Source organism: Cricetulus griseus, assembly GCF_003668045.3.
Source record: "Cricetulus griseus strain 17A/GY chromosome 1 unlocalized genomic scaffold, alternate assembly CriGri-PICRH-1.0 chr1_0, whole genome shotgun sequence".
NCBI classification, from domain to species: Eukaryota; Metazoa; Chordata; class Mammalia; order Rodentia; family Cricetidae; genus Cricetulus; species Cricetulus griseus.
In genome coordinates, this window is record NW_023276806.1 from 28,424,885 (window position 1) to 28,445,942 (window position 21,058).

General features: G+C 39.0%; 1 protein-coding gene across 1 annotated transcript in view; it reads right to left on the reverse strand.

Moving 5' to 3' along the window:
• Col25a1 (collagen type XXV alpha 1 chain) overlaps nt 1-21,058 on the reverse strand; it is a 373,933-nt gene that overhangs the window by 89,075 nt on the left and 263,800 nt on the right. Inside the window, exons 9-12 of the mRNA XM_035451853.1 lie at nt 20,103-20,210; nt 17,190-17,225; nt 4,331-4,357; nt 2,215-2,259 (exon numbers count right to left, since the gene is read on the reverse strand). Of these exons, the coding sequence (XP_035307744.1) occupies nt 2,215-2,259; nt 4,331-4,357; nt 17,190-17,225; nt 20,103-20,210 (216 nt within the window). The remainder of the gene's footprint in view (nt 1-2,214; nt 2,260-4,330; nt 4,358-17,189; nt 17,226-20,102; nt 20,211-21,058) is intronic.

A 21,058-nucleotide genomic window follows, 5' to 3' on the forward strand; every position in this document is an offset into this window, starting at 1 on the left:
AGGTGAGATTGTAATGTGGAAGAAAACATTTTCCTAAGATAGTTACAGGGCACTGAAGTTCTTTGAAGAAATTATGATGTAATTTTAAACGTTCTTCTAAGAAAAAGACATTCTAGAAGTTTAAGGCACTCTCAGACACTCCAACTATAGAATTACTGCCAACTTTGCTCTTACTGTCACAGAATGGTTGTCTTGGTGAAGAAGAATCCTTCTATACCTATCTTCCTAAAGATGATCTAGCTGCCATGACAACTTTAAGTACCAGTGAGGATTAAGGGATGGTCTCCTCACAGTGCTTTTGTTCCAGGTCCATGAAGAAGGAAAAAATCAACTCTCACTGCTTTGTGCTCATATCTTCAGAAAAGTGGGATGCTGGCTTCCCACTGTTTTAGAGGAAACACATTTAAAACACTGCAAAGATATATTGCAATACATAAAGCTGTGACTATTCACTGCTGTTTCCATGATGCGTAATTTAAATGCAGTGACTAGGACAAGAAAATGTCACATTCCTTTCTCTTTCTAAGGAAATTGCATGCTTTCTTGTAAAAATAAAAAAAAAATGAAGTCTTCAAAAGACAGTTTTCAAGTTTTTTCTCTCAGGTTAAAGGTTTCTATAAATTTTCATGATGGCTTTCAAAGTTGGACAAAGGGAAAAAAAAAGGCAAAACATTAAGCGTGCATGCAAGTTTGGTCTTCTCCAATGACAAAACATCCCAAGTTATGTGACCTTCAAATCTCCCTTATAGCAGGCACTTTTCAAATTTTTGATTATGTTTCTTCTCCATGATCTGCAGTTTTGTAAAAAGAAAGTCAATCTTTTATCTTTACCAGGACTGGGGAGAGGAGAGAGGAATGTACATTTTTATTGAAGTGTAAATGGCCCTGTCATGGGCTATGGATGAATACTCGTGTTTGGCTTATATAATAAGGGTACTATGAGCCTTGATTGGGAATATTAATTTTCCCTGGAACTTGAGTAATTCTGAATTGCCTCTTTGAAATACAGATCAATCAAACATTTTTCATTCCATTAAAATGAAATACAGGAAAAGTTTAACGGTAATGACAGACACTGTTATAAAGGCTTGTTAATACATTCAATCCCTACATGGGCCTTTGAGACAGGGATTGTGATCATCTCTCTCACATGGGGGCAGAAAGGGAGGTAAGAAAAGCCAAGGACTTCGGCAGAATTTACAAAGCATCTAAATGTTGGGCTCATATTCTTAGCTACTTTGTGGGGATAAGAGGTCTTAAGAGAGAAAGGAAGATGGACAAGATGAAATGGCCATGCTCAAGTCTGTTCTCTCAGTGAGAGCTGGGGTCCTTGTGTGGTTTCAGAACTTGGTCCAGGGTACAGGACTTTAAAATATTCTGGAAGATGAGTAGATGAGTCATGAGATTTCTAAGGGCTAGGTCTAGATTTCAGAGGGAGACAGGAAAGTCCCAAGATCAGCTTCCGGCCCTTAGTGAACTGGGCCAGATCTGGGTTTTGTGAGCTCCCACAGTGGCTTTGTTCATCTCTGTAGAGGTTCCAGATTGCAGAGCTGGTAATCATGTTAAGTGCACAGACACCAGGCTTCCTGTGGAATAATGTTAGATGCTTTCTCCAAATGATAAATATGTTATGGAAATAAACATATGCAAGGAGACATGTGTGTGTGTGTGTGTGTGTGTGTGTGTGTGTGTGTGTGTTGAGAGAGAGAAAGAGAGAGAGAGAGAGAGAGAGAAAGAAAGAAAGAGAGAAAGAAAGAGAGAAAGAAAGAAAGAGAGAAAGAGATCTGATCCCCTTCATTATTAACGGCACACCAGAAGTTAACAGTACCAGCATATGGAAAGTTCATTTTGTTCTCAAGTTTGCTAACAGTGAAAAGAGCTTGCTCTGGTTCAGAAAATTTTAATGGGTTCTGATTATATAAATAACTTTCGTTAACCAAAGAAATAGTATATATTAATTTACCCATGACCAGAATCAACTAGTACTTGAATGTTAAGTACAGAATCTCCCCTCTCCCCTACATCTACAATAACTTAACAAAATGGAACACATCCAAAATACAGTGACAAAGTTTAAGCTTGGGATCACTGTTTCTTTAAAGTCAACTCAATTGTACATTTGTTCCATGGCTTTCTTGTATTTGCAAACATACAAGCTTATTAATGACACTACTCTAACAGTTTCCAAATTATCCAATAAATCAGCAAACTTACCTTTTGCCCATTCATGCCTGGGGTCCCAGGTGCTCCTATGGAACCCTAAGGAAGCACATGATTAAATTAAGTTGATATTTTGATCAATATTTCATATCTAAGTCTGTGCAGTGTTTGTTATGTCAGTCACAATATTACATGACTAAAACAATATCTACCACCCATACAAATGGTTTTCTGGCTGTGTTTTCAAGATTTTAACCACTCTGTTCTAATATCTAGTAATCTAGACAGATCTTAATACTTTCCCAGAAAGTAGAGATAAAGTTTAATATTCTTTATGAATACTCACTTAACTATAACATGACTTACAGAACCTCATATAAATTGAAAGCCATAACATTCAGGAGGCCACATGGCTCTAAATTTTGTTTTAAAGACATGGACAATCTAATTCCTCCAGGAAAAGGCCAAGCAGTAGCAGCAACTCTTGAACTTGCCAAGTTTATAGAACACAAAACAGAGGGTAATTAAAAAAGCAACTGCTTACTCTACTACATGAGGGACCTGTTCGGGAAACACAAATGTGTTATATTTGGACTACTTTTACTCTGAACTTTTAGGAAGTGTGTTTAAATCACCTAAGTGACATGGCTTCTCAAGTGGACTCAAGAAAGTATCACACATGGTTGTGTGCTGACCCAAAACAACACACCTTCTGTATTTTGATGTTGAAGGTCCCTGCACATGTAAATATGAGCACATATACCCACTGGCTGATAATGAGCAGCTGGTTGTAGATGGCTCAATTGAAGGTAGGAAAGCCAGTCACTACTTGAGACAGTCCATGACATTTAAGTGAATACAGGGAGTATTAGGAAGTATTTTCAAAAGGAAATGTCATTTCTTCCTTGCCCCTGCCCCCCAGGCTCTGGAAAAGGTGTTTTTGTGGGCTTGTTGTTGTTTGGTTTCTTTTGTGCTTATTCTTAGTGTAGAACAAGAAAACAGGTTGTTTTTCTTAGGTTGTATATTAAATTTCTTTTATAATAACAGAAGAATTTTTATTGTAGTCATGATAATCATGAAACTGCTCTAAAAATAGCCCACTGGAGAAAAAGTATATGCCAAACAAATTGAGCTGGAAAGCTTCTTCTTAATGTAGCCCATGATCCTATGGGTTGGGAATTAAAGATCTTGAAGCCTGGGGCCGGCATTTTGTCCTGGTTGCATGTGGATCAGGCTAGCTTTACAATTTCACACTGAGCTTAATAGAGACATTATTGTGAGGGACAAACTGTTCTGGCACGCAAGATGTCTCACAGTGCAGGCCCTTGACTTGGTTTGAAGGATTATGTTTCAACAGATGCCACATGCCTAGCACTTGGGGATAAAAAGTCTCTGTCTTTGATGAAGTCCAAAGATAAAGAGCAATCACTTTTCCACCTGTTACAACACAATTGTTTTCAGCAAGTTGGACATCCTCTCCTTCCCCACTCAGGGTGGGAGGTTAGCAGTGAATGGGACTTACTGGTGTTCATTGGCTATTGCTGTATTTATTGCCAGACCACTCATGAGACCTCAGGAGCCTATATCCTCCCCTTTAGAATGCAATTTGGTGATTGTGGCTGAGATTATAACCAGGAAGTCACTTTTCAGTTTACCTCCTCCAAGGGGGACACTGAGTGAGACACAGGGGACATGAGCAGTGAGCCAAGCAGTGCAATGAATCAAGCAACAAGCATATCCTCTATTAGGGTCAGTTCTGTGGCCATTTGGCAGTTATATAATTGACCAAGGCCAGCAATCAATTTGCAGTGCCACATGATCCTTCATGTTGTAAATGCTGTCAGAATGTGTTACCAATATTTGAATTAAATATTCCATAACCTACAGGTTCAGCAGACAGCCCAGAAACTCTTCTCTGGGCTTACTGAATACTCTACACAATGAAGTAGAGTGGAAATCTAAGGCACATTCTGATGTGTAACAACACACTGCTTAGAAATCTAAGGCAATTCTAATATATAATACTGAAATGTTTTAGAAAGAGGAATGCACAGAGTACACTAACTCCTTCGGCACTGTTTACGGTCACCAATCACACCAATCACTTCTTTTGCTCTCATTAGACACAGGAGTATAAATACTTTCTTAACATTGCTATATACACCCTTACCTTTTGTCCTGGAGGCCCCAGAGGTCCCTAAAAGAGGAGAAACAATTCAATTTAACATAATACTACTGTGCCCTTTAAGCTTAGATGACCAACCAACCAACCAACTAGCCATCAAAACCAAGTCATCCTATTCTGTAAGGTTCTCTTTGCTGCATTAAAAAAATTCTAAAAAGGAAATTCTCAGTTGGAAATACAAAGTGGGTAAATATATATAATTTTTGAAAGTCATTAGTCACAAACAAGAGGGATCTAATTTCTTGTTTACAAAGAAAATGCCTGGGGTCTCAGTGCATTTGTTTCTTGATAACTGCCAAGTTACCAAATCAGTCTCATTTGAAGGGCCGGGGATATTGTTGCTAGAAGTGTTAAAATCCAACACCATTCTGTGGAAAATGGATGCATTCCATAGTGCCTTCACCAGTACACCCCTTATAAGCAGGCTTGTAAGCGGAGACACCACAGAGAAGCATGTTGAGTTTTATTCTTATGAATTATAGTCAAGTGACCTGCACAAAATCCTGTTTACAAACTGGGGAGGCCAAGGCCAAAGGCAGTGTCTGGTGTGCACCCGAGAATGGAGTGGTTGCCAGGGATGTTGCCAGCCCTTGTCAGACTGCTATCTGAGAGGCAGGTGGAATACAGTATTTAGTGAGATGAAGAGGAATATTTACTTAGAAAATGCAAATGTGACAGTTGTGAAATTAAGCAGTTCTCAACCACAAAGTCAGTGTTACGATCTGTTGGCTTAATTTAGATTAAGGCTTGGCTTTCCGACAATGGAAAAGAACACATGGAACTACAACCTCATTTCTGACTCCTTATGTCTACTTTTAAATAAAAGTATTAGGCATTCTCTCTAGTTCCTTAAGAAATGTATTTGATTTAGGTGTGTTTTAGTGAGTTTACGAGGTCACTACTTACACAAAAGCTCTTTAGTGCATCATGCTGACCCGTAATGACTTATTTTCAATGTGGGATGTTAGCATTAATCAGCATCTGACATTCATACTCTGTAATATGCTCTGTAAAGCATGAGCATGATCTTCAGGGGAAGAATGTGTCCTGGGTTTTTAAAAATTAAATAGGCATGGTGTTTAGAAGCATCCAGAGACTTGTTCCCCCTGCTATTCCGAACAGCCCTCACAGGAAGACTCATTTCCTCTACAATCAGCCTTGAGTTAATGAATGTGTGTTGTATCATATCAACTCTTATTCCTTCTTGACTCATTCTGTTGAACAACCAGAACCACTATCTGCATATCTGTGGGCATTCTCCCTACCCATCTTGCTCCCTTTTAAATTCTCCATTTTAGAGTTTGCAGAGAAAATGGACCATCAGGTGTAAATCCCATCGGGATCACATCTCTCATCAACCCAAGCCCACATGGAACTGAGAGGAAGATGAGCCCCTCCTCCCTGAAAGCCATCAGGTAGACTCTGGAATTCATCCTTGCCTCTGCCTAGGGGGACCTTTTCCAATCAGTTACCCCTGCATCTGTATCAGCCTGCTCTTCTCCACCAGTTCTTTCTTTTTAGTACATAAACATGTTTAATCATTTCCTCACTTGTGTAAATTGTTTGGGAAATGAATGTCAATGCTGTAAGCAAGGGCCCAAGTTGCAAGCTCTGATAGGGGATCTGAGAAGGGAGAAAAGCCTTGGGTTTATCATTGCCCAGGATTTCATCTTCTCAAGTGTCTCCAGAGTGTTTCCCTTCCTGACACGCTGAGTTTGGAAAGGAAACTCTGTGATGAGGACTGTATTTATTCAGTGTTTAGACGGAGGATGTATATGTTCAATTCACAAAGGTTGCATTCCCATTCCAACTCTGCCACTTGAAAAAAACATCTCGTTCATTAAATTGGGTATTCCATTTCAGGGGAACATTTCAAGGAAAAACAAGAGAATTGTATATCAAGTATTGTAAACGGAGACTAACATACATGGGATTTTCTGATTTGTTCTTTGTTGCATGGTAATATTAAGTCAGAGATTTGGAAAGACTAATCACATAAAATTAGACTAACATATTTTAACGCAATAGTTTAGAAAAATCAAATAACCAAAGAAATTGAATATATTTTCCCTTCGGGTTTAGGAAACTGGTGTTATTTTTGTAAATTCCTAAAAGGAGTTTTTTTTTTAAGATTTACCATTAATTTTGAATTATGAATACATGTCTTATAGATTATTTGCAAGTCTACTGCCAAGATGTATTCTCAGTTACAAAAAATGTACATATAATTCTTAAATCTCACTGCAGGAAAAATGGTAGGGAGCCAAGGAGAGTGTCATCCATTACCAGAAGGGGATCGGGAGGAAAGCTGAGCTAAATACAAGTGCAGACATACTTTTGAGTAAACAAACAAACACTTGGGTATATATGCATGCACACACGCACACTCGCACACAATTTATTGAACTAAACAAGATTTTCCTTATGTATGTTTTAAATGTTTAAATTGATGACACTGTTATATATCTATGACAATGTAGTAATTAAATATAAAAGTATAACTTAAGGTTTTCTGCTCAAAAATCAATTTTGAAATTAAGGTATGTTGTTACCAGCTTGTTAAGACATGTGCATCTCATTAGCTTTCTTTCTGGTACAAATGTGAATTTATAAAGTAATAGTCAACACTATAGACTATTCATTCATTAGCTCATGCAATCTTTTGAAAAACTGTTGTCTGTGTTGTGCATGGGTGTGTGTCCATGTGTCCATGTGTCTGTGATGTATGTATATAAGTGTGGATATACTCTATGATGTGTATGTATGGAAGTGAGAAGAAAACTCATGGGAGTCTTTTTTCTTCTCCTAAATGGGTTCTGGACTCTAACTAAGGCGGCTAGGTCTGTTTACCAGGTGCTTTTATATGCTGAACCAGCTTGCTGGCCCAACTTGTCTATTCTAAATTTATTCTTTCAGCCCGAATAATGGCTTGGATGAAGGATATCATAAATGCATTATTCATTAGTGAACCTAATGTTTCTTTTTACTACTAATATTAGGAATCCAGTATTTCAAGACTTCTAAAGTAGTTCTATTTAGTGTTATATCAATATCCCAGTTAAGTTTGGATAAACAGTTTTCAGAACAGAGTTATACTTTGTTTGGTCCATTTTTCTTAGTACAGTATTTCTTCTTAGACATTTTTCTTGGCAGGTACATTTATACTTTGAATATTTTTGCACACAGTCAAAATAGAAATTTGATTTTTCAAAATAATTCCTGTATGTTTTAAAATTAGAAACTATGCTATATGTAGATTACTGACATTAAGGTGTATTTCTTTCAGTTTAACTTACTTATCATGTATAATTTGAAGCTTGAAATATCCTCATGTCAATATAGATTATGAGTGATATAAGATATATGGTTTTCATTGAAGAATTCTGTGTAGTGCAATAGCTTCATTTAAAGGATTAAAAGCTGGGGCTGGAGAGATGGCTCAGAGGTTAAGAGCACTGACTGCTCTTCCAAAGGTCCTGAGTTCAATTCCCAGCAACCACATGGTGGCTCACAACCATCCGTTATGAGATCTGATGCCCTCTTCTGGTGTGCAGATATACATGGAAGCAGAATGATGTATATATAATGAATAAATAAAATATTTTTTAAAAAAAGGATTAAAAGCCATTCAACAATTCTGTGTGGAGAAGTACTATTACCATATATATATAATATATATATATATATATATATATATATATCATCATCATTTTCATGATTTGCCAGAAATATCACAGAGAATTATGCAAACAAAGTTTAGGCAGAAGATAATAAGCAAGAATTGTACAATATACTTGCTTGTCCTTGTTTTCTCCACCTCTGCTAATTCTACTCTAATGATTATATACAATATTCAGTATATAGTGAGCAAATAAATCAAATATGATAGTTCCCAAGGGAGTGGTTTTCTTTAACCAAAAGCATGTTAGCTCAGCCTGATACCCCCCTGACTTCCCCTGCCTGAGTCCATCAGGCTTGTCAGTGTGTCTTTCTGGTCCCTGCCCGTGTGCTGAACAGCTATGCCCATTCCAAAGTCCTTTGCTCCTTCCCTAGTTAATGTGACATCTATCTAATGGCCTTTTGTCTCCCTGTGTCTTTCTGCACACTGTTGCCTGAGGACATTTCCTGAGATGCTGTTTAAACGTCTGTTGACAACCTCTGTAGTTATTGAGATGAGCTTGGGCTTGGATAAGAGTTGTACTTCACCACATAAGCATCTCAACAACTCTGGGTGCTTGCTACAACTGGGGCTTTTTATCAGAATCCAAGTTCGGTGTCCCTGCCTTTGGGGGTAGGTCTGCTTCACCATTCTGCAAAGCGCCATCATAACAGGACTTTTTCATAGAATTATCAACATTACTGTAATGTTTTGTGGTATTGTAAAAGTTATTCCTTTTCTTCCATTCTATTTTTTATTATGTAGGAAGCTGGCCCATGGCAAATTATTCAGCGAATCATGTTTTCATTCAATCCTTTTATCCACTTACTTAATAACTAACTGCATACTGAGTGCCAGGCCATGCTATAGGTGTGGGGGAGACAGCAGTTATCAAAAATGGCCGTGAGTACATGCCCTTCTGGCTTCACATTCTAGTGAACGTAGAAACACAGCCAACAGTCCGTGAAGTTCTGTCAGGAAACGAGTGGGAGTTCAAAGAAGGGGCTAGGGAAGGGGCACGTGGACGAGTGGCTGTGTTAAACTAGCAGCTCTGGCATAAACAGAGCTTTGTCAGGCGGGCACCGTGTGCCTGCCTGGTGACTGAGAAGATGTTAGTGGCAAGGAGACAAGTACAAAGTCCCAAACTGAGGACCACAGAAAATTTCAAAGAACACTAGTGGATGGTGGGTGGGTGTTAGAAGGAGACAGGGAAATGGATAGAGAAGTAGATTGAAATTGCATGACCTAGTGAGGACTTAGAAGAACAAGGTGCTTACTCTGACTATGATAAAAATTATAGGAATGATTATAATCATAGGATACATGTAGTCAATCCCATTTTCTTCTTAAACCTTAAACAATAATGTCTCAGGAGAGGGATGACATAACTTTTTACTCTATTGCTTGAGTCATGTCAATGCTACTGGCTTATTACAGTAGCTCCCAAACTACTGGAGTTACTGAATTCCTCCCAAGTGATTTCAATTCATAGTTTCTACAGAGCAATAAAGCAAAACTCATCTTAGTTACACTGTAAGGACATGAGCCTAAGGTCTCTAATGCAGTGCCGCAAGTCACAATGACAGCGGACAGAATTATCAATCCAAGATGATCCTCAGAACAGGCAGCCAAGAAACAAATGACTCCGAAAGCATCATGAACTGGCCACAGTTCCCAGTTTACATACATTAAAAAAAAAAAAAAAACATTTTCTTTGATAGATCACTGTTTGGGAAAAAACGAATTTTTCTGACCGTAACAACACGAGCACAGATTTGACTAAGGTATTAATTGCTTAAACAGGATGCTGGGCTGCTAGATGATGTGCTTTAGGATGCCTCTTGGGGGATGTTTTAAAGCAAGTTCTGGTTGCCTGCTACTAGGAAATGATGGAGGGGGTGGACACAGTTCCTGTTCTGTCCCCAATGGCTAACAGTAAAATCCAAAGCTCTGGAAGCTGCTGCTCATTGCTGGATACAAGAATATATAATCAACTTCTGTAGGAAAAAAAATTACACAACACGGAGAAGAGGACAGAAGTCCTAGCATTAGGCCATTAAAAAGGACTTCCTTTTGACTTAAAAATTTCCCCTTGTTTTAATAAAAGTTAGCTAAAATAGAGGGAATATTTTTCAAAGCTGATTCCAATGGAAAGAATGATGAAATGTGTGTCATATGTAATCATAAAACATAAGCACTGGACTTTCTCAATGGGTTGTTACAAAATTCCATCACAGCTTTTTGAAAGATATTAATTAACCTGGTTAAATGCATCATGAGATCACAAAATATGTAATGTTGGTTCATAAAGAAGAAACACACGAGAGCAATTCGCCTCACCCAAGAAGTACTCTTTTAAGATTCACTCCATCACCTACTTGAAGGCTAAGTGACAGAACTCTATCCACCATGGACATCGGGAGTAGTATTCAAGTGATTATGAATAAGATTTGGACTTTATTGCTTAAGCATGGGGAAGCAGCAAGACAGACTGATGGGGCAAAGTGTAGGATGCAAAGTACCTCTATGCAAAGGCCAGTAACTTAGTGCTAGCTCTGTAGAGGCCATGGTGGACTGAGCCTGCTACATCTCACTGCTACATATACCACGTCTTTCATGGCCCTGTCTTTAGCCATATTTATTAATATTCCCATGAGGTCCATTTCCTTCTCTTAGATATTATCTGAATTTCTTAATCACTCTTCTAGGACCCAGGGTCATGACTCACATTCTTTGTGAGTCTTCTCCAAGATGCCTTGACAAACCTTATTTTCTGTTACATTCTAGTCTTCTCAAATGATTATACTTTAATATACTTACATATGAAAATCTACTTGACCCAGTAGAAGCTTGCTTGGGACATATATTTTTGTAACTTTGGGACTTGAGGTAGTGCTATTCAATAATTATTGAATAAATTGAAAAATAAAAAATTAAAAATTACATTTACTAGATACCATTATTTTAGCATACAAATATAATACTACCAATCAGGAAGAGTCCTCAGTGTGGAAGCAGTTGTTTCCATTTAAATAAGTAGGATTTTTGTTCCTGTAACATTTCTCCCCAGTAACTCCTATTATTTGAAAAATTTCCTCTAAAACTCACACCTTGTCAATGAGATAGATGGCTTGACATCACGTTTGTTCATAAGTGCTTTATGGTATAGGGTTTAATGAGCAGTCATTTTTCACAAAGAGCAAATATTTTCTGACTGCCCTATCTCATGTGCTGACCTATAGGGAGATATTAAACCAGGGCAATTCACTTACTGGCATTTCTCAAAATCATGAGGCTGTGACCTTTTGAAGAGAGGTTTCTTACAGCTCAGGAAATTAAATAGGTGATACATTTTTCTCATCGCTTGACAAAACTAGAACTCAAGATGAAAAATGAAGCATTAAATAGCGTGGGCAGTTTAAAGGCAGATTAGACATTTAAGTGTCTATACTACCAGGTTCCAAAACAGAGACCCTATGGTCACCAGATACCCACAGCTAAATTAGTTGACTCTATCCCTTCTAACTATTTAATAAATTGTTACTTAGTGCTGAATTCAAAGTGGAAATGACACCCCAAAGAAATAAAAGTGAATGGGCTCCTCTGCTCTCCATGATTACACAGGCTTCCCTTGAATGCCATGAAAGGAGGACATTTATGGGGCATAAAGGTCCCATCGCACCACACGGCATTCAGTACAAAAGTGTATGCTGGGGCATCTAGGCTTTTGCCCTATTTAAAATCAACAATGCTGAGAAATACTGCTCCTAGAATCTACATTTCCTGTGAGTCACAGGTGTCTTAAATTTAAGAGTATAGTACAGACTGGTGTGTTCAGGCCTGCTTTCTGTCTAGGAAGGCCAGTGAGTCCCATCTAGTAGGTTTTGTGATGATGAAAACATTCTGTATTGCTTAATCCGACAGGGGAGCCACTAGCCACACATGGCTGTTGAACACCGGAAATGTTGCTAGTGTAGCTTTCAGAAATGAAGCTTTAATTTTGATTTACTGAAACTGATTCTGAACTCGTCACATGTCGTTAGCAGACACTGCATTGGACACTGTGGATTTAGACTGGGAAGCCCAGAAGACTGTAATCAAATGAGCCCGTGTCTAGCATGGTTCTGTTACTGTCTTCTCTACCACCCTGGCCACATTACTTATGATACTTTTAAAAAAATCTGTGAAGGGATAGGCTAGATGATTTCTTTGAATATACCTGACTTCAAAAATAGCCATGGACTGGGACTAGAAATAGAAGTGATGATTTTCTCACTGTCCCCATGACAATAGGCTCTTTAATCACTCCATTCCTGAGGACATGTATACTCTTCTCTAAATAATCTGTACAACATGAACGAAATGAAGTTACCGAAGAGAAAAGACAATCTGGAGAAAGAACATTTATTCTATTTAATTGTGTCTCTGGTGAGACATGACACTGCCAGAGAATGATAATGATATAATTCATTATCAGTCATTCAGTTTAATAAACATCCTAACTACAACTAGTGTAAGTTGGGATAAACAGTATGGAGCAAAGGAGCAGACAGTTCCAACATAGTGCGAGGGAATGTGGAAATGTGTGTGTGGTATTTTCTTAAAGGAGATACTGGAAGCAGAAAAGGTTACTTTTAAAAACCTTCCCTTGGGCACTGAAGTCCTAGACCTGAGCAAGAAAAAACAAAACAAAACAAAACAAAACAAAACGCCATCTGCCTTTCATGTTGCTAAGAATGTCTTCACTTGTCAAAGAAAACAAAAACAGTAAGAGAATCTAAAGGAAAGATGCCTTTAAATATGATTCCAATAACTATTTAGAATACTACAGGCTTGGAAGACAGATCTGGACATGGCCTGTACTAGACTTCATCCCTGAGCACTTCCAGTTATGGCCAGCTCTTAGGTGTATGTCTGGTTTTATAGTATAGTGTGTGCTGGTGGAAGGTGTCTGCCTTTGTTTAGATATAGTTAAAACTTTTAAGTTCTCAATTCTTTATTTTCAAATCTCCCCAGGACTTCTTGGAAAGCCCAAAGGTTACATTTACAGACTAGATGCTGAGCAGGATTTGAGGGAAGCAGGCCTGCTTGAGCTTCAGGCTCTCCCTCACACTGTATCAGGCACGCTGTTAATCTTCAGATAGTTACTGTGCAGTCTAATGATCCATCCTGGATTATGAAGACTAAATCCCTACCTGACATGCTCATAAACAGCTTTGTAGATTGGTTTTAGCTTCCTCATTTCTTCGTCAGAGACATTTGAAATTCCTAAAGATCCTCAGGAGCATTGTTAGAACCCTCATCTAAAGAAGTGCTACTGAGCAGCTCAAACCAATCAGGGATTATCCGGAGAGGAAAACATTGGTGCTATTCATTGTGCTTTGTTTGAACTGGCGGTTGAAAAGTAACATCATGAAAATTTGATAATGCGATGTGATATACAGAAGGCTCAGTGGCAACAACAAATAGAACAGAGGCAATAGCACTCCCAACTGCCGAATTGACAAGCTATAATGTCATTGATTATGTAACCATTCTTCTGGAGTCTTTCTGTGTTGCTGCTTACACTGCTTGCCTGCCATCTGCCTCAAGAGCAATACCGCTCATCTCTGGGATTCCCTGTGGTCCACAAGGCATTTCATGTCAGCATTTCACTTGCTGTTTATAATATATCAAGATATGTAGAATAGCAACCACTATCTATGGATCTGTACAGAGGAAAAGATGACATCACACATTAAATGCTTTCAAGCTAGCACTACAGAAGCACTGCACCTTTCTACCTGCCAGGCTCCTGGGCTAAAACACTGTACACACACACACACACACACACACACACACACACACACACACACACACGAAATAAAAACTGCACAAGAGATCTTGTCTCATAAAAATGACCACTATAAATGTTGGATATCATGCCACATTCCTACAATCTCAGAATGTAGGAGGCCAGGCAGGAAGATCATGAGTTTGAAGCCAGCCTGAGTTGCAAAGAGATTTCCAGGTCAGCCTGGAAAATGGGTCTCAAAAATCCCAGAGCAAACCAAACCAAACAAGAATTCAAACATATTTCCAGTGCCCTTTTTGAGATGGGTTAAAATGTACAGGAATCATTTATATTAGCAGGCAAGTATAAAACACACAAATGAGAAAATGAGTTAAGGAGTTTTGTTGCTTTACAAAAAGACCCCAAATGGGCTGTTTTAAAGAATCGAATTCCCCAGCAATTTAAAAATAGGTTGATTCATGGAAATCTGAGTCATATTTTAGAAAAACCTTTCTGAATACATCTGTTATATAAATCCATGCTCACCTGTACTGTATTGAGAACAAAGAGTGATAACAACACTCATATATAGTCTTCATTACAGATTTTAAAGAGATTTCCACTAATTTATTGCATTTGTCTCTGTCAACCTTTTAAGGAAGGCAAAGACAGTGTTATTTTTTTCTGTACAGATGAGAAATCGAGAGGTTAAGTGACTTGCCCAAGGTCAGACAGGCACTCATTCATTCGCTGCTCTGACTGATGTAGTTTTAACGGGGTAATAGAGGAAGTAAGGGCCTTCCTCCTATTTTTTTTTGAACAGCTGTGAAGGCTATTAAAACAGAAGTAGATGATCTCACAAATACAATGCTGAATGAAAGAATCCAGACACAAATGTGGACATACTGTAAGAGTCAATTAGTGTAAAATTCAAATGCAGACAAAGCTAACTCATGATGACATGATTCAGAATGGTGACTAGCTTTGGGATGGGGACTGGGGACAGGAGCACAGAAACTTTCTAGCTATTTGTCTGAGTTGTACATTAGTTACACTCATTTGTGAATAATCACTGAGATGTACAACAGGATTTAGCCGGTTTGCATATTAAAGAAATGTTCACTTAAAGCAGTCATTTACACTTTTGAGAGAGATCATCTATAAATTCACTTTAGAAGAACATTAAGCCCACAAATCCTTGGGACATTTGTGATTTCATTTACGTTTCTTGGCTGCATCTAGGAAATGAGACATGAACTCATCTGAAGACTGTAAAGAGAGAGGAAAAGGTTTATAGAAAATATGGCCAATATTTATCTGCATTTGAGAAGGGTTTTATATGAATGGGAGATAGAAGCACAGTAAAATAACATTATAATTTATTTAGGGCTAGGCAAAACACTTGTATTTAATGACTTCGATTACGAGTGGAAATAGCTTAGTGGGGCAGGTACTTAGCCTATGTGAGGTCCTGGATTCAATCTCTAGCACTCCAAGAACATAAATAAAAATAAAACAAGAAACCGCAGGAAATTAAGATTATGTATTGTTCATATAATCAATCCTGGAGAATAGATAAACAGGGGAATCAGGAATGTAATTCTCTAAAAACACTCATTTAGCTTAAGAATACTACATATTTTAGGATGCTGAACTAGGTGCCAGAGTGGAAAGTGGAAGCTGGTGAATGATACTTCTGCACAGACTCGGAGTCCACAAGGACAGAAATTACAGGTGCTTAAAACAATTCCAAAATTTATACCCTACTGTTCTCAGAATTCTTCTTTCCCTCTGAGTCTGCAGCAACATGAGGTATCACTGTCCCTCCATGCAGGTGCAAATGTTTTATAATTTTCTTGTCTTTTAAAGTAAGCTGGACCAAATATATATCTTGATCTTATTGGTCACAAATAGAGCAATTTCTGTGTGGTGGTGGGGCTTGGTCCCTGGTGCTGTTATTCCACCACTAGTCAGCTCCCCAGGATTGTACTCTAAGGCTTCTCCTGAAGAGGAAGCCTTTACTCTTTTTGTCAATTCCCATGTTTACTTCAGTTTTTAGCTAACTGTTATGCTGCTGTATGTTAGCTTTTCTAGGCATGCAGTAAACATTCTTAAAATAAATTTTGTACTCAAGCTATCTGCATAATGTAAGCAATGGGGCTTGGCAGGCCTCATTCTACATCCCAGATGGGTATAAGAAACGTCCTGGGTCACGGCTCACAGAAAGACCATCTTATTTTCCCCCAGTAAGGCTAAAACAATCATACAGCACGTCAGAATGGCAGGCTGAGAGGAAGAGGTGGAGAGCAGGTTGAAGATACACACAGGCTTTGGAACTCAGCAAGCTGACACGCCTTTTATACACTGGCAAAGGATGGAAAAATCACAAGGAACTGGGATTTTTTGTGTCTACACAAATTCACACAACATCATTTCACCACGTGTTTTGCTTAGGCTGAAGGGTAGAAGTCCAAAATTTCTCTCTGGGTGGAACCCTTCAGCAAACAAATGAACAAACAAACAAACAAACAAAACCAAAAACCATCTCTTTATACCACGGTACAAAGATTTTTTTGTATAAGCTCCAGCCATCTTCCTGCACCCTCACCTTCCTGCCCTAGGGTTACAGGCTTGACACCCACCTGGGCTCTGAACTCAGGCCTTCATGCTCTTGCCCACTGAACTGTCTCCCAAGACCAACATGTTTCTTTTGGAATTAACAAGCACGTCTCTGAACTTAACCTCTATTACATTGAGCTGCTTACCGAATCTCTTCTGACCTTCTATACTATTCTTTCTCCCCATTTCCCTATCTACCCCTCCCCCCACTTTTCCTCTCTCTCTCCCTGTATTGTTTCTGTGGATATATACTTGTAGTGGTTTGGCTCATGTATTTGAATGTACACAACTCTGATAGGATTAGAAGATTAGGAGGCATGGCTTTGGTGGAAGAAGTGTGTCACCTGGGGTAGTCCTTGAAACCTCAGGCCAGCCCCAGACTCTCTCTCTCTCTCTCTCTCTCTCTCTTTCTTTCTCTCAACTCCTTTTCCAGCACCATGTCTTCTTGCATGCTGGATGCTTCCCACCATACTGACAATGGACTAACCAACCCTCTGGAACTCTAAGCCAGCCCCACTTTAATGCTTTTCTTTATAAGAGTTTTCATGGTCATGGTGTCTATTCACAGCAATAGAAACCCTAAGACAGTAGTAGTATTGTGATCCTTAGCACGAAGTAATTGGGGACTGTCATTTTCTAACTTTCATAAATTACTGTTTCTGTTATGGGTCATATGAAAAGATCCATTCCTCACTCATAAACTTGACCATAGTTTTTAATAACCCAGCTTTCTATTAATACAAAAATTAATAAAACTTATTAAAAATTAAATGAGATTTAAATGAGATACATACCATCAAGCCTTGTTCTCCTGGTTTCCCTGGTTCACCCTTTAAAAAAATTAATAACAATGGCTCATTAGAAAGTATTTAAAAATTTCAGCTATCTTACTTTTTCCAATATTTTCTAGGTCATGTGAGTGTCAAGTGCATTTTTTAAAAAAGATTAAATAGAATGCAAACATATCACAAAGAGCTGATAGCCTTTCTTTGACTGTAATCTTACAAACCTTTTAGAGTTTAATAAACTTAGTCTAGGTTCTCATGTGCTCCCCACACTGATACAAAGACAGGTCAGAGTGCAGGTCAGAGAGTCCCTCTTTCTGCAGTATTTAGTAGTGAAATGAGCAGAGGCTGCTTTTGATTTTTCCTCTTTTGCATTAATCAGAGATGAATTAACATGTTTGCTGAGCCTAATAGAGAATATTCTGCTGCTTCATATGGCTTTGTTTCACAATGACCAGGTTAAGGTGGAACTTACTTTTATGTTTTATTGTAATACCATGACAGCCTCTGGCTACTGGGATTACAGAGATCTGTGCCTGTAATTCCAATATATATATATGATGCTGGTCTTTCAAGCATGAATATTTTCCATGTCACATTAAAATATATATTTTATTTTTATCCTACGTAAGTGGGTTGCCTACATTTATGCATGTGCACCGAGTGTATGGTACCCAGAGAGATGAGAGCGCACACTAGACCCCTAGAATTACGTGAAAGGTAGGGGTGCACCCCCATGTGCCGGGAAGCTGAGCAGCAAGTGCTCTTGACTGCTGAGCCATCTCTCTGGCAGCAATCTCACTTTTATAGAATATTTTTTCTAATAGTTATGACAGTATACACAAATTACCTCTGAGACCATTATAAAAATCAAACCCATTTGTGGAATTCTTCAATTTATTTGCCCTTTGTGTAAGGGTCCCATTGCCAGAGGTTAATATCTGGTGCCTTCTCAAATACAGTCAGCCCTGCTTTTGAGGCAGGGCCTCTGACTGAACTTGGATTTTCACTGATTTGGCTTAGGCTGGCTGGCCAGCAAGCACGAAGGATCCTCTTACCTCTGCCTTCCCTGTGATGGGGCTAAAAACTTGAATGTTGGAGCTTGAACTCTGGTCATCAAGTTTGTGTAGCATTTACTGAATGAGCCAGCTCCCTTATCTTTATCTCCTAATAGTAACATCCAGCATAAATTTATTTCTTCTATAATATATAATATTTGATGACTTAGTCATTTTTCTACCAATGCCATGTTGGGCTATTGTTTCTTTGTTTTGGTTCTTTTGAAATCAGGTTTCCACACTATTCTCTAGACTGGTAGAACTCACTGTGTAGCCCATGCTGGTTTTTAAAATACATCTTTAAAACTATTTTATGTGTCTGTGTATTTGGCGGGAATGTATGTCTGTGCAACCATGTGTGTTCGTTGTCCTCAGAAGCCAAAAGACAGTGTTGGATCCCCAGGAACTGGAGTTACAGATGGTTGCGAGTCTTCATGTAGGTGCTGGGAATCAAACTCGGGTCTCATGGGAGAGCAGCAGCCAGTGCTCTTAGCTGCTGCACCATATCTCCAGCCTGTACGTGCTGATCTCGAACTCACAGCACTCTTCTTGGCTCTGCCTCCTGAGTGCTGGCATCACAGGAATTATGCCTGCTACATACCACCATGCCTGCCAGCAAATGTTTTTAACTGGTTATTGGAGGACAGCCACTGTGGTGTCCAGCTGTCAATGAAAGCTGTCAATTCCCCAAAGCCATGGAAGGCTCTCCCCAGGAGCATCAGTCTAAGGAAATGTCAGACATTAAGTAGGCAGGGTTAGAATGAATTGGCCACCTTCGAATGTTCAGGAAAAGCAGTCCCAACAAGTTGAGTCTGTGCCTAATTTCATAGGAACACACACACAACCTTCAGAAAGGGAAGTGGGGCCTTGGAGGAGATGACAGCAAACAGGGATAAAATGTTCTGTTTCCTCACACACAGATTAATCCTTAGAAAAGTGATACAAAAATATGTGCATTAAAAATCCAAAGGCAATGTATGATAACATTAACAACTATGGCTGATTTCAATTTTTCCTCCTGGGTTTTATTTTCAAATATTTCTACTTTGTTATAAAATATTTTCATCATTACTTTTGAACTAGAAAATCATTAGTGAACACAATTTAAGCAACACATTAAATAAAATTTAACTTAGCAATAAACCTTAATTTCTAACTCTGGAACCACAATATCAACCCAGTCATTTTTTAATCTTGTTTGTATATTTTTTTTAAATTATTGGGCTGCATGTACCATGTCATATCATTCATCAGTGTCCCATATTTTTGTTATTGCTATGGCAAATTCTAGTGTTGAAGTCATTTACAAATGGTTTCTGTTAGATAAGCCTCAGATGCAAATGTCAAGTGATAATATATATGGTCTTACCCTCTGGTGCTTAAGTCATTAATTTGTTTTTATTAAACATTCGGCCAAGTCATTTGCAAGGGATCAATATTAGTAAGCTCCACTTGCTTTCTGTTAGCAATGTGGGGCTTTATTGTGTCCACTATGGGCCTTTAAGAAACATGATCAGTATTTGCTTTCATTTTTCTTGCTAATGACCCACTTCATCCAAAAAGGCAGTGGTTACAGGTTACGGGCAATACTGGGAATTTCTCCTTATGAACTTCCCAAAGCTCACCATGATCCATGTAGGTGACATCTGCAGGTCTCTGGCTCTTCTTGGACCCAGTGACAAAGCGAAACACTGCCTAAGTGCCCTGCAATGCTCTAGGACTGTGCTCTCATTCCTCCTCGCCCAGCCTTCCCTACTCACCTGACCTCTTAGCCCTACAGTTCCTTGCCACCTTGTACATATCACTTTTTACCTCTTAACATGGGACAAAATCTGGGAGAACAACAATCCAGGAAGAAACTCACGGGTACTCCTGGCATTCCTCGGGGGCCATCCTTCCCTGTGTCCCCAGGAGGGCCTCTTGGACCAGGAGGGCCTGGGGGTCCTGGAGGCCCAGCCTGTCCTTGGTCACCCTGGAATGGAGGAAGGGAATGAACCAACAATAATCATGAGCCATTAATATTCAGGTTCTATTTCAACATCTTAAATTCATATCATCTAATCTACATTTATGCTAAAAGAACCAGACCATCATAAATATGAAGCCTACTGGCAAGCTACCTGTCAGCAAGGAGCAAATGTTTATTGTGGGAGAGCCAAACAGATGCTATGAAACTAAAGCAGCTCTTGTCCCAGTAGCACGGCTCTCAGAGGACGCTATTTATTACCGTATTCAGAGCCGAACAAAGCCCTTGTTTAAGAGTCTCTATGGCAATGCTCTATCAGACACATTTACCCTGATCAATGGGTGGCTGCATTTTCAGTTTGAAAGTACATTTGCTCACAGAATCAAAGACTAAGCATAATAGGCTCCTGCTCTATTGCATAATAGATGCATAATTTATCAGAGCCAGAGGGCTGGAGAACCATGTGTCTATTGCTGGTTACAACTGAATTGTCTTGATTAAAAACCAGGTGGGCTTTCTGTACTGTGAGTCACCAAATACAGTCTTATTCTGGAATATTTACAAAGCCCCCCACCCCCACCCCACCCCAGCATCTATGCGCCATGCACGAGATAAATGCAAAGCAGCAGTGCCCAGGGCAATACTTGAATGCGAAGGAGAACTCGGACTTCAGCAGGAAGCAGCACTACCTTAATCAGCCGGCGTTTAATGAGCTGCTGATCAGCAGAGAGAAAGCCATGATTGATTTTAGGAAACACCATCTGATCAGTCAGGTGAGGTCAAAGGTTGAAGTTCAGAGATGAGAGAGTTGAAGAATAAGCATCAGAAGGCCCCGAGGGAGAAATAAAGATACA